Raw genomic sequence first — 14,807 nt, forward strand, 5'->3', positions numbered from 1 at the left:
CTGAATGCCAGGGCCTGTGGCACATGCTGCAGCACTTCACTTGTTAAACCCTCTATTAAGTTTAACTTAGCCACCTTGACTCAGTCCACCACATTTAAAATGGCATAAAAACTTACTGTGCTATGTAGTAGAGAAAGCTCTTAGAAACCCTGGGATAACAGCACTATACGCAAGTAAAGCATTAGAAAATTGCTTTCTAAACAGCGGGCAGGATTGCTCTTCATAAGTCTAAGTACTTCACCCAGCAGGACAGAGCAGCAGACACATAAAGACAACTGTTGCTCTCAGAAGTCTTATTTATTAAGAGCAGAAAGGAAATTTTGCTTAAGTTTTATACATAAAAAAGTAAACAGTAAAATTTTTTTTAAAGTCTTTCCACTGAAGAAAATTGAGAAATAAGTTGTCTTTTAGATAATGTTTATTTAAAAAAATAAAATTAATTGACAAAGATACCACACTATTTTGCATGCCAGTCATCCCTTCGACTTGCAGAACCCTGCTCAATGTATTGTTCTTTAGCAACAAACCACTTTTATCAGCAACGCGTAAGCAAATGAACCACATCAATCTGGACTCAAACCTTGTCAGCTACTTCAGCTACACAAGCTAGTGCGATATCTCTGTTTTTATCAGCTCGGGTCTTTAGTAAATAAATTCCAAGTGGACACTAAACAAGTATTTCACTAAGAGATGATGAAATATTAAAATTAAAAGCAAGTTGTATTGCAGCTTGTAATTATACTACATTAGAAACTTGAGTTGTTTGGGGATCCATTCACCATATATAGATTATTTTGTAATCAAGGTAGTTACAAAGACAGAGCGTTACTCCCTGCATGCTTTCCTGGGCATTGAACCAATAGAGTTGACTACATGTAGAGTTGACTAGGGTGTACTTGGAATTCACTCTCTCAGGCAGGAGACTAGTTAAGGAGTGTTACTGATAACAAAGAATAAAAGTTATACAACATTGATTATCATAAATTAATTTGTTCTTATCTGCTTTTGCCTTAGTCTCCTACTTATCTTCATATCCTTTCACGTAGAAAACCAACTCTTTCTTATTTCTCCTTATGGTGACCCCCATTTACTAATGGTGATTAGAATGTGTGGAGGAGGACTTGATCCGGAATACGTGGATGTGCAGATGGGCAGCAATCTGATTGCACACGCTGACACAGTATCGAAGCAAATCAAAGAGAGAAAAGATCTGCCAAGGGAAAAAAATCACGCGTGTTTAGATCCATGTCTCCATGACACAAAAGTATCACATGGCCCCTATTCTTCAGAATAAAAGCACTCGGGATCTGCTTTTCAAGAACTAAATCTCCAGCTCTGTCTTTACTGAATGTTTATTCCTTATAGTTTCTAAAGATACTGCATTTTCTTCCAGCTTTATAAAAACATACAGATTTTACTTCTAGCATCAGAGAGGGAGGTAAAAAAAGTTGTAACTACAACTTTACAATGAAATGTAATACAATGAAATGCCCCATTAACTCTGAATAGCGATAACAATACATATCAGTTCTGTTTATTAAAAGCTTTGCACTGTTTTAGCAGAGTAAGCTTGAGTGCTCTGTAAGAAAAATCTTTTTAAGGTAAACGTGTGCTTAAAGTTTGCAGCTAGTAATGACAGATGTATATGTCTTCAAGAGATTCAGGCATAGCCATACACTTCACATGTACTGTATTCCCTTGCTAACAAGGCATCACAGATCTTCAAAATACTCTATTCTAAGCTTTGAAGACTTGCTACATGGCTTTAAAAGTCCATTTACACTATGCAGAGAGTCCACACCACCAAGCAAACCCTGTTTACCTCAGTTTGCATGAGGCCTAAAATTTAAAATTGGCTCAGAAAAATAAGTTCCCAGCCCATCGTCCTCTAGGCGAGTCAGCTAGCCTCAGCCAAGGGAAACAGCGTTTGTGAAAGAGCGCAACATGCTTGTAATGACTGCTGGCAAACAGAAAGTGAACCCATACTTACCAGGGCAATCCAAAGTACAATATACTCATCGATAAAGCTGTTGAAATACTGGTCCAGAAACAAGAGTGCTGGGCCTATGAATGCTGTGTCGTGCAGGTGCATTTCACTCTTGGTCATGTGTGCAACCTACATAAAAAAAAGTTTAAGTAGTAAACATACTCCAGCAAAGGTAGAGTGATTTCAGAATGCACAGCCAAAAAAAGTTTTCATTCAAGCCACTTTTACTATGAGACACATCAAGTACTTAAGTAAAGTAGCAGCAGTAATCCTGTTTTAGCTATGAGAGTCTACAGCTACACAAGATGTAAGGTTTGCAGAGAAGAAATCTCTCTCATTAGGACAAAAAGTTTAGCTACAGGAGAAAAAATAGCATTTCTCTAGCCCACAAGCTTTTCCTCCTGCCAGAAACAAAACAGTAAACTGCAAGCAGAATAGCGAGTTTTAGGTTTAGTTGAGCCTGGAAACAAAAATTCACAACTGCTAGATCTTAAAGAAACATTTTGTGTTCCTGACACTTCACCAACTGATTGCTGTCTGATGAGGATAACCATATCTCTCTGGTATAAGTTCGGTAACCGTGCCTTTTCGTGCCCGAGCACAGTGTTCCTGCCCTCCCCCATGTGCACATGCACTGCACAGAGGCCGTTCCTGCACCACATCCTCACTTTTAGCAACACAACCGTTTACGCGACCGTGTGGTGAGCAGGCCTTCATTAAAAACAACCTCTTCTTTCCATGTGAGTTATGTCCAGCACTGATCCAACTCATCTGGCAATACAAGGTATGCCTTCAGAGCTAAGGAGGTGGTGTGGGGCAGCAGCTCTCCATTCAACAGAGGTTCCCCTCCTCTCTTGACAGCATTGCTGTCCATTTTTTGGTACAAACCAGTTAAACGACTGGAGAGAAATAGCGGTTACAATTATTAAGGTGAACCCCAAAGCAGTTGTTCTAAACTTGACAAATAACTTTTGTCAGAACTCTTCAGCTGGCTTCAGCAGTTCTACCTCCGCTCCTTCCCCAACAGGCTCTCCTCCCTTCTGCACCTGCACATGGGGAGAGCTTCAGTGAGCTCTGTTCCCAGCCCAGTTCATCATCCACATGCACAAACACATCGCAGAAATGTGGATGAGCTGCTGGGGAAGAGGAACAGAGCCTAAGGAACTGTAAACTGTACTGGCACTAGCTGTGTAACCACAGCCTGAGCTTGAAGTTTCCTACTCCCATTTCAAATACAAAGGCAGACTCATGTTCTATTCCCTGCACTTCACAACTTCTTTAATGAGGGAAGTGCAAGTATTGTATCATTTTAGTACACAAACCAGAATAAATTTAGCTGATGAAATACGCAGAGAACTTTAAAAGCTACAAAAAAGTTCTACCGCAATAACAAAAGGGACTCAACGATTCGGAGGCACTTACCACTAGCTTATTTGTTATCTTAGCAGATACAAAACCAAAAGTAAGTATATACAAGCAGGGATGCTTTTCAAAGAGCTGCACAGCAGACTTCTTGTAGATCATTGCAGCTAATGCGATCACTGACCCAATATGAAGAAAAGGTGAAAGGACGCTCGTTCCCTACAGTAAGATAAAGTGTTAAATTAACAAAACATACGCATTGCAAAAAACCTCAGTAAACCAAGTATTTGTGTGGTATGCAAACAGGTGGTTTGTAACTAACGTCACATTAAAAACATGTCTTTCAGAACACACATACCAGCAGGAACAAAATGTGGTGAAACCTGTGCGAGCGTTGTTTGATGGTGTGGTTGAGCCTTTCTGGTGCTGGCATCCTACTACATGCCTCATGTACGGGTTATAAATTAGTTTAAGTCATAGTCTCAAAAACAAGATGAGGGGGAGAAGAGGCTTTAGACAGCAAAAAACTCACAGTTTTGACACTTGTCTAACAGGTAGGGGCCGATTCTGTTAGCAAGTGACAGAAGACAGTACTACCGTCTGTTTTTCTGTGCCAGCTAGACAAATTTAACTAAAACACTTTTTTAGGAAGCAAATAATTATTAAGCTGGTGTAGAATGGTTCTCGGAAAACTCCTTGAGCTCCAAAATCATCTTCTCTACTGAAGCAGAAGAGACTTGTCCAGTTCCCCTCACTTGTGCTTTCACCGATAATATGAACATTACAAGTCTTCTAGAAGGATGAAAACCACAGCCAGCCTTCTTGACAAACTTCCTTCTGAATGGATTTTTGCACTGGGCTTTTTTGTGAACTCTCTCGGGGAGTCTGCGTTTGCATAACTTGTTTTCTATGATTAACTCAAAAGCAAATATCAAAGTACCATAAGAATTTTTAATCACTCAAATTTTAAAACTCTCATGCAGACAGTATTTACCTTTTTTCCAAGTCAGCAAGGAGAGGTGAAAGGAGACTATTTTACATGTAGGAGATCTTAAGTTAAATCAAAATTGAAGGCATGTCTGGAAAGCCACAGGGTGCTGAAGAAGAAGTAAAAGCAGCAGAACCAAGTACTCACTGCTATAGTGGATCCATTTTTGCCAACTCCGCCTGTGAAGATTACACCAAAGTAGTTTGTACAGGAGAATATGGTTCCAGCAACAGTACAGAGAGCTGGGAATATTTTCATCTGAATATTCAGCACTGGAATCTTAATGGTAGAGAGATAAGAAGTTAAAGTATGCACAAGCAAACTAAAATTGGATTTACATACTTCTGGTGCACTCAAACACTCCACTTTCCAACAACACATTTGCTTTTCTCTCTCTGGTATACAGAGATTTAAATTTCTAGGAAGCATATCAGAGAAGTATGTATTTTTCCCAATGATCCTTCCATCAAACTTCCCTGATCAGTGGGACTTTTCTTTGATTACCTGAAAAGAATTATCAAAAGCAGAGAAACGAGCAGAAACCTTCTCCCAGTACTACCCTTCCAAACACTGAGAACTCACTAGCTAAGTCTCGCACCTATCAAGCGGAGAAGTGTATCGATGATCTTTTCCTGAGCCTGTCATAAAAATTTACAGCTGCAGCTCAAAACCAAGTTGGGCAAAGCAAGAGCTATTGGAGATAATTAAACAAAGATCCTTAAAAACCAGATTCTACCCTATGGGCCATACAAGGAAAGCGGACAGCGATCAGTTAGGTCATCTCAGAGAGTCACCCAGCTTAAGAGAGCAAGCGATGGGGTTGCTAGAGAAGTGAAAAATGAGCACAGGCAACTTTGAAAGAAAGGCAGTAGTCATCTTCATTTAACAGCAGTGTTTTGAGCAGAACAGAGGAAATTAGAAATGAAGAAGAAAAAGTTCGTGACAAACCACAGCAAATATGTTATGGAACCAGGTGTTGAGAGAAAACTTCCCAGAAAAAAAAAAAAAAAAAAAAAGAACTTTCTAGATTTATCTATGCAACTACTAAAAGTCTTCTTGGTCTCTTAATTCAATATTTGCAGTCATGCCACTCCCTACTGAATAAACACACTTGGCTCCCAAACAGCAAAGAGTCCAACTACATACAGAAGCTCAGATGAGGTCAAGTTGTTTCTATTTTAGTATCCTGAATCACACTCTCAGCATAGCTTTTAGCAGATACAGATTCTTAGCTCTCTGTTGTGTTTAACAGCTTAATAACCACTCGGTGTTTTCAGGACTATACATGACAAGAGACAGAGCAAGCTCTGCCTCTTCATGCTTTGCTCTTACAGAGCCTACAGAGGAGCAGACAGACCATCTCTCCAAATCACTGTCCTGCAGGGTTCCCAGGTGGCATAGCTCCATGACACTCACTCTTCAGCATACTTCTCCCTTGCTCAGGCTGCACTGTTAGTCAAAGAAAATGTTTTCAGAAAGATGCTAAAGGGAGAATAATGACAAGTAAATAAAAAGGCATAGACTGAAGAGTGCTAGCTGAAGTCAAACATGCATTAATATTACTAGGAACAGGAGCTCTGAAGGTCTCATCTCAATGTTATAAGTGAGGGCATCTCTGCTGCCACCTGCTTCAATAAAGATACTTTGGTATTTAAAGAGTGGGGTGAATTTGCTCTTCTACAGGAAGAGGAACACAAGGGCAGCTCTCTGCACCTACAGGAAGAGATTAAACCTGAAGCTTCCCAAAGAGAAGGGAAGTGAGCAGGTTGGGGGGGGGGGAGCAAAAAAACCCCCAGGATCTCCAAACCACTTCTAACATGGCTCCGAGAGTGATGCTGAGGAAAGGGAAAAGGATGAGACCACACTGATAACATCCATCTTTGCTAGAGCCTTATTAACACTCTTTCTTGCTTCCACTGATAGCTGCATCAGCAGTGAGTGATAGGTCTTAGACTGCACTTATCTGGCAGAAATAAATAACAGGAAACCAAGCTACTTGCAAAAGTTTGGCAGAGATGAAGTCAGAAGAGAGGTATAAAAAGGCAGTGTCTGCTAAATTGCTTTGCATATGAAATGGATGCAGCAGGGCCAGGAGTTAAGAGCAGCAAACGCAAGCAAATAGCATGGCAAAAAACCCTGAGTAGAGGGAGAGATGGAGTTGTACCCAGAGATCTTCCTACAAAGTGACATTTCAGTCCCTGCCTTTTTTAAAAAGGGGAGACCACAGGGTGAACCACAGGATTTCCTTGTCTGGTGTTCCACATATCACTAAAGTCCATGCAATTATTCTGATGTTGCTGGTAATTCACACAGGCTTCACTAGAAGTCAAACACCAGCAGAACTTCTGAAGACTATGATAATGTTGAAAAAAGTATCACAGGCCAATTCTACGTTAATAAAAACAAGTGGCAGCAGGCAAAGAATGGATTAAAGCGAATCCAGAATCATACACCAGAAAAATCAATTTGAGATCTCCAGACCCGTTCTGGATTCTGCTAGGTGCAATCAAAGCTTTGAGCAACAATGAATGGGGAATAAAAAGGACTGGGAAATAGATAGGAAAAGAGCACAACTGAGGGCTCAGTGGAGCAACGCTGAAGAGCACCTAGGACATCTGTAAGCGGACACACAGACGCTCTCCCTCCAGAAACTCTTCCTGGCTAACTCACAGTTAGAAAAAGCTCAACCAGCTGAGCAAGTCAGAGTATTCTGCTGGTCCTTCAGGCAAGGCTGGATCCCACCTGTAGCGCAGAGCTGTGTCTACATGCAGTTCTATCACATCTGCAACAGGGATAACAACTCATAAAGGGTCAAAACCAAGCTCGCTTCCTATTCATGAAATCTTTATTCTTTGAAAAATTCCACTGTGGGATAAAATAGGAGCAATTCTAGCACTTCTCACTTCAAAAATAGTGATAAATAAATCAAACACGTTGCACCTAAGCTTGCTCACTTTACTCACGTTTGCCAAATGAGGATCGCGGCTGAAATAGTACTCACCATCCACCAGAAGTTACTGGATGCCAGGAGCCTTGCAGAATGGCATTTTAAAAAGCTTTAAAGAGAACCTACACTGACAGAAAGAAGGAAGCCAGCACAGGTATACGCTGTTTTGTGGGGAAAAAGAAGCAAGCTAATGAAAGCGACAATTGACAAAATACACAATTCTGCATTCGGTAAATTCAGATTGTTTTGCTTTTCACAAGTTAGCATAAGAAAGTGGAATGTTTGAGCATACAACCACGTATTTTATTCCATTAATTTCTTTTTCCTTATAAAAACAAACCAAAACAACAAACCACCAATTTTGCTGTCACATGAAATGTTAAAGGAAAAGAGTTTTTTTCTCTTTGAGTTATATTTTGCTCTGCAAGCAGTAAGCAATGTTTACCTCCGTAAACAAAAACAACTCACAAGTGGAATGAAAAAGGGAAATTCCTAATTGTCATGGGAAACAGGCTGAAGTTTGCTCTCTAGAGAAATGCATCCATAAATCCAACACTAGATTTCAAAATATTTTAATCTTTTGGGAGCTGTCTAAGCAAAGTCTCGAAATTTAATAAGAGTTCTTTGTTGCAGCAGCATTTGGCTGAAAAGGGTAAAGTTATTAAATAATAAAAGGGAAGAACTTTAAATTTTCTCATGCAAACATTATCTTGCACTGAATCATGCCAGAAGCTGCTGTGGCAGCAATTATTTTATCTTTTTAAGGGAAAAAGGAAACTGCGAACATGAATTGGGGAATCCCTATTTCTAATGCAGAATAGCTTTGTGGATGTTGACCACGTTAATGTCTTTGGAGAAGTTTGGCACCAGTAAGCTGACTTGTAGGATCATTTTTTAGAAATAATTCTGTCCACATGCATAATTGTATAGGTGGTATTTACTTTGCAGGTTATGTAACAGCTGGGGCGGGAGAGGGTCTCTTTTTTTTGTATTTTTTTTTTCCTTTTAAACCTGGAAGCACATGTAGCAAAATTGGAGTAATCAGGATTAACTCTAAAACATTAGAGGGTTCATTTATCTACTTTTATGGAGCAGATTAGAAATTCAGTGATTCGGGTTAGAGCATTTCAGTAATTTTTGACTATCTCTTGGTTTTCTTATAGACCAAGATCGCCTTATCCACCTTGGAAAGTGCTTTCATCAGATACACAACAACCACTCAGGAAGGAAAACCTTCCATGAAATCAATACTTCAGTAGTTCTCTCTTAATTTGTTGTGTCGATGCTTCTCTCTGGGCAATGCTGTTTCAATAGCCACGGGCAGGGGGGACTTCAGTAACGCTAATATAAAATTAAATTGTGATATCCCATAAATCTGCCAACTGACAGGGCCTGGTGAGCCTCATTAAAGTCTGCGGGATCTATATGTAATCAGCCCACGGCAGACAGCGTACACAAATAGGATCGCCATCATTTAAAAATATATATCTTATATAGATAGAGGCAATTTTTCCACATTCAGACCAAATTAGCTACTGAGGGTTACCAGCTGCTCTCCAAAAATTTCCCCCATGGCTTCAACCCAATTCAGTATTCTGTGGGTCGCTGTTCATTCAAGCTTTGGCTAGATCACTCAAAAGCAGCTGGACTTCAGAAAAGGACAAAATAATATCCAAATAGCGCACTTAAGTCCATGAAATGTTTGATATCTTTCTACCTGCAGAATACAAAATAATGGCTTCTTTAAATAACTCTGGTAAAACCAGAATGCACAATGATTGCCATTTAATCCATACTTAAGAATATGTATTTCCATTTATGAGGAAATACGAGAGCTTTCCCTCACAAATGAAACTAATTTTCTACACAGGTAGTTCTTCCAGCTTTCTCCTAGATCATTCTTATTTTATACTGCTTAATAGAAACAGGCATTAAATAGGATATACAACAAAATTACCAGAGATTGCCAAAAAGGTGGTCCTCCGATCACCGCCAGTAAATGCATGATTATTATGAAGATTTGCACTTCAGTCACATCAATTCTGATTAGGTATAAAAAGCCAAAAAAGCCAGAATTATTCAAAGCAATTTCAAGTCAATTATTTGCAAGCTCAGCAGCACTCCTCTATCATGCACAGTATAAAAATTCAAAAATACTCAGGAAAACAAAAGAGGCATTGATAATTTAGAAAGCAAAATATATTTTAGTTTCTTTGTTAAAAGAGCCGTGCCATGGTTTTTTTTCCTAATTTCACAGTGCGATAAAAATCCATTTTGTCAAAAGGAACAGTTGGAACTTTTCTTTTAACTGACCAATATCAGTTACAGAAATAAATATTCAGTTTTAACCTTGCCCACCAAGAAAAATGAATCGATTTCAGATGATAAAATTCAGGAAGGATTTTTAGTCCCCACTTTTTTCCTCCTATTCTACTATTTTTTTTAAATGAATTCTTTCCGAGAAGCACCAAACTCAAAGAAACTTGAATCTCTGAAGAGCTTATGCGTACGTAAACTGTAGAGTCAGCTGCATTGCTAAAGATTACGCAATTCAGTATCTAGCATGCAGCAAGAAGAGAAACCACTTCTGGTTCTAGCATAGCTTTTGTAGAAAGGCAGGAAGAAAAAGTTTACAAAAACGACTCAAGTTAAGACTTTGTTTTAAAGATCAGGCAAAAGTCTCAGTGCTAGCAAGAGGGAAAAACCAAGGCCATACAAATCGATTCCAGAAACACAATTAAAGAAAAATGTAAGTAAAACATAAAGAGGAGGAACTTTCTGGTGTATAATAGGAAGCCGTATAATACTGTCTTATATGGCAATACTGTACCAAAAGTAATCCTTTGGGTCGGTTCCAAATATTTATGGCATATGCATTAGCTCTAATCATAAAGCTCTTCCTAAAATACTCAAAACCAGTTCTTTGGCTGTTGTAAAGACTCTAATGATATTAAGCACAACTGCATAGGCATCGGGAATAACGAACTTCTTTTTTTTTTGCCAAATGACCTACAAGACCATATAAGCAATTTAATATCAGATCAGTGCGTACCACCTCAAATTCTTTCTTTAGCCTTTGCTCCAGTTTTGGAGTAGATCCTCCAGTCTAGCCAAAATGGATTTCCACTTTAGCAGCGGAGCGAGATGAACAAGTGATAATTATGAGGCTGCATCTAATTTCCATGTAGAACATCCCCCAAAGCAGAAGAAAGCAAAAGGGCAAGTGTACATGGGATTCAATGCGATCTCTTTTCCTACTATGAATTCTCCACACGTTGGCTGCTGCTTGCAGCAGACTAAAAAACCACCGCATCCAGCTCCCACTGTACAACGTCACCTTTCCACCAGCCCGGAGACTTTCTGAACAGCTCCCTAAGAGCAGGACAGGCACCTAGGGAACAAATAGCAGAATCGGCACGTGGCGGCACTGCCGACAGCACGCAAACAGGATACGAGGCGCCCAACCCTATGGCTGTCGCTATTGCAAACTCCTGCTGCTGCCTCCCAAAGTCATAAAGCAAATGAGCAGCGAAGCAGCAGGCAGCAGAGGAGAGTATAAAAGGCAAGAAAGAAGAGAGGAGAGCAGCAATAGCCATGTACTAGCCGGCTTCTGTAATGCGAAAGAGTTTGGCTTGGGAGGGTGGGGCTGTCAGAGTAAAGCTAGAGAAGATTCCAATAAAGATAATTTCCTTTACACGCTTTTGCTCTGTAATTTGTCTTTTCACTACGTCAAGCATGCAGCTATGAAATACACAGGAAATAGCTTCAGGGGTCCTCCTATATCCTGATTTCATCGACAACAATCTTGTAAGGCAACCGAAACCGGTTTGGTGGGAGGAGGGAAAAAAAAAAATCAATTCCCAGAAAAAGTAAAAAAGTTCTTAAAAAAAAAAAATCTGTATTTTCAGTCCTCACCCAAACAGTCCTCACCCAAACAGATGGAGCATTTAAAATACCTTGCAAGAAAAAGCTACGGATGCTCAGGACACGTGAGAAGAGTGAGCGACAAAACACCTGATTAAATGCAAGTTGCTTCCTCTTAGCTTTTACAATTAGTACGGAAATGTGTTTTCTGGGCGTCCAATTGAGGAAGGGCTGAAGAAGCTCAGTAAGTCCACACGGGTTTAACACAAGTGTATTTTGCAACTGTCGGTGATCTAGAAGAACATAAAGTAGCTAGAAAAAAACTCACCGAAACACTGACTAGTAACTAGTGTAGGCAACTCAAGTTTATAGCTTTACTTGGACAGCAGAACAGGTTTCTTTTGGCAGCACTAATCTTAATGAAAAAAAAAACAAGATCACATACTCAGATCATTCAAAACGAGGTATGAAAGGTTTTCAAGACGAGGTTTCCAAAAAACAGACTCTTAGATGAAATTGGCAGCCCACTGAAGGCAATAACCAAATCCATGGGTGCAGTGTCTGGATTCAGATTAGGAAGCTAGGGCTATCGTCTTTAGACACAGCTGTGGTAACAGCCTTCACTACACTGCCCTTAGTTCTGCCCTCCACTATTAAAGAAAAAAAAAAAAGGAAAAAAAACAGGGACAAGGCAGCTGGAAAGGGTTCAGAAATGAACCATGAGGATGATGTTTGGTCAGAAACTCCTTCTTGACGTATAATAAGAATTTCACGTCGCACAACAACAAAAGAGTTAAGGTTTAACTTCAATTTCTGCATAAAGAGAAGGTGTTGGACACTAAAGCGCTCCTTAAGCCAGAAGGCAAAGATGTAAGATCTGTTGGCAAGAAATGGGCCACCTAAACTGCTACTATAAATAAGGTGCAAGTTCTTAATAGCGGGGGTGAAAAATGACTGGAACATATTACCTACAGGGGACTCTGTCCCCATACGCATTAAAATCGCCGTTGGATGACTTTGTAAAAGATAAGCTCTACGCCAGCGGAGCACAGGCCTGAAGCTGCAATTACCCAGGGAAATTTTATTGCAGGATTCGACTGCCAAACGGGCACTTCTGTCCTTAGAAATCCGCGACTACAGGAATCCGGATGGGCAACTCCTCGAAGCCAGACCACAAAAAGGGAACAACGCTTGGAAAGAGAAGCTGGGCGAAAGGGGGAGGCGGCTCGCTGTTCCTCTCTCCGTTTAGCTGCAGTTTCTGCTGTAGCGGCGCCGTCATCGTAAACTGGAATAAATCCATGCTGCTGCTAAAAAGGAGCGGTTATCCCGGCCTCTCCATTTCTCCAACCATTTTCGCCTCCCCCCAAACCCAACTGCTCAGTCCCTTCTCCCTTGTGCATTAGTCTCATGCCACCGGCTGCATCAGGAAATTGGCTCAGCTAAAATGACTCAATGAAAAAAAGGGGGGGGGAGGGGGAAGACAGTTCCTGCCCCAGTTTCCAGCAGATCGGCTTTTTTTAATCCATTTCGAGTGGCCTCGGGAACGATGCAAGCACCACAGAGAGGGCAGCGAAAGGTCTGTACTGCCTCTTTTGGCAGCAGAGCAAAACTGTGCTAAGCTAAAGCGGCTGCGTAGCTACAGACGTGGAAAACAAGGGAGTAAAAGGAGGAATAAAAGGGAAGAAAATTAAGGCCTCCAAATGCAAGGCAAGCAGACTGCTACTAGGTTTCACAGAAGTGCTAGCCAGCCCTTAAAATGCAATGCAGTAATAAAATGAAAGGATACTAACTAAAAAGCAATGCAACAGTGGCTTTGCTCAGATGAAAAGGTAACGTACAGCATTACCCGGAAAACGTTAACATATATCAGGCAATCTAGAGGACATTCATTCCTCGGCTTTAATGATTAACTCGTATGCGTAAGTAACTTCAGGATAAAACGTGGTAGTAATAAAAAGATCCATAAACTGCCTCAGTCACCTTACCGGTTTTAAGTTTGGGGAGAACTGGGAAGGTGCCTAAAAACGACAAAGCAAAAACCTGGGCAACAGGAAAAAGCTGCTTGATCAGTTTGAACCTAGACTGGCTAAAGCCCTTCCGTATCGCCCACACGCACCTTTGGGGGAAAAATATCTAGTTTGCTTTAGTGATTAGGGAAATTATTCACGACGTAGGGGGATAAAAACACCTTCTGAAATATTCCAGGGAGTAAATTACATTTTTATACAGAATTCTGTTGTACATTAAAGCACATCTTATGCTAAGGACTGTAGAAATCAAGCTTGAGAAGCAGATCATTTATTGACTAACAGTGAAAAATATTTTTACTAGAATGATAAAGATAGGTGGTGCAAAAAAACCACAGCATTCGGGAATCAAAAGCGGGGAAGAAGCCTTTGGTACTGCAGGTCCCATTTTTTTTATTATTGGGGAAGTCAGCACGTCAAATAAACATGGCTAAAAGCCTGGTACCATAAGCAGACCTGCAGGAAAGCAGAAATATTTCAAAGTAAGATGGGAATCAGCCAGTTCAAAGTCTGATTCCATTTTCTTCTCGTGCTTTTATTTATTTGCTTGCTTTAATGCTGCAGTGGACATCCTAAGAAAAACAAATGGGCAAGGCTAGCAGCCTAAAGTTTTACAGCTAAATTAAGGAGGTTTCTCAAAGCTTCTTAACGGGGATATTTTCAGCAATCACTTAGGCCACACTTCCCCTAACCTGAGAGGTTATTTTTTGCCCGACGTTTCCTGACGAATTGAGTCATGTCAGCATTGCCCAAACAGTTTACGTTGCTAGGATGATGTGGAGACATAATGCACAACATGCGGCGGATCTCTAATACCTAAGAAATGAAGAAAAATGAAACAAGCCGTTTTCCTGAGCCATGCCTGCACCACAATAGATGGACGTAAACTTATTGCAGCAGTTCCTCAAAAGACACAAAGCCGCTTAGTCCCAAAGAGCTCTTCTTCAAATAAACCGGGGACTTTTTCATCCTTTAGAAAATAAATAGAAGACCTGGAGTCAAGTTAAGACCACCAGCAGCATCCAGGCAAAGAATCAAGGAGCAAAGACAGATTAGACACTGAAGACAAAGCTACAAAGACCCTTGACTCGGTAGTTTAACAAACTAAAAACGTGTAGACGGAACATTTAATTGCAAGGCTAAGAAAAACATTTAAACCGCAACCTTGAAAACACCAATTCTGCAGCAAACCGATGTTAAGAAAGAATAACAAATGATAGTTCTGCGGAACTGAAGCTGGCAAGCAGGGACTTGGTCAAAAAATGTTCATGTTGCACCAGCTACTGTTGTGAACTAGGGATTGTAAATGAGGACACGAAGTATTTGCATTCGAATAAAGCTGGGGAAGCAAGGGAGCTGTGCGTTTTTAAATGCACATTTTATCCCTTACTCCCCGGCTGTTTGAATTCACAAGACAGCAGTATGCTCATACGCATCTTCAAAAGGCATTCTCCAATTCTTGCAGTGAGACTGCAAGCATTGCACTATATGCATTGCAACATGTTTTACTCTATTTTTATTGTATTTTGTTATTTTATTGTATGTATGTGCTTTCTGGTCATGCACAACGTGAGTATAGATTACCTGCTAGCTTTCACACTTACGTTTTCTATAATAATAGAAGACACTGGC

The 14,807-nt window shown here is 40.3% G+C and overlaps 1 protein-coding gene across 4 annotated transcripts in view; it reads right to left on the reverse strand.

Annotated features, from left to right (window-relative positions):
* Window positions 1-400: 400 nt before the first annotated feature.
* Window positions 401-14,807, reverse strand: part of CEPT1 (choline/ethanolamine phosphotransferase 1) — a 31,180-nt gene continuing 16,773 nt past the window's right edge. For 3 of the 4 annotated variants that reach the window (XM_067310795.1, XM_067310797.1, XM_067310796.1), the window contains exons 5-9: window positions 9,242-9,326; window positions 4,485-4,616; window positions 3,410-3,568; window positions 1,991-2,116; window positions 401-1,210 (exon numbers count right to left, since the gene is read on the reverse strand). In XM_067310795.1, coding sequence (XP_067166896.1) covers window positions 1,091-1,210; window positions 1,991-2,116; window positions 3,410-3,568; window positions 4,485-4,616; window positions 9,242-9,326 — 622 coding nt within the window. In that variant the 3' untranslated portion in view covers window positions 401-1,090. The remainder of the gene's footprint in view (window positions 1,211-1,990; window positions 2,117-3,409; window positions 3,569-4,484; window positions 4,617-9,241; window positions 9,327-14,807) is intronic. The other variant, XM_067310798.1, reaches the window with a different exon arrangement.

The sequence above is a fragment of the Apteryx mantelli genome, chromosome 25, assembly GCF_036417845.1.
Source record: "Apteryx mantelli isolate bAptMan1 chromosome 25, bAptMan1.hap1, whole genome shotgun sequence".
Lineage (NCBI taxonomy): Eukaryota > Metazoa > Chordata > Aves > Apterygiformes > Apterygidae > Apteryx > Apteryx mantelli.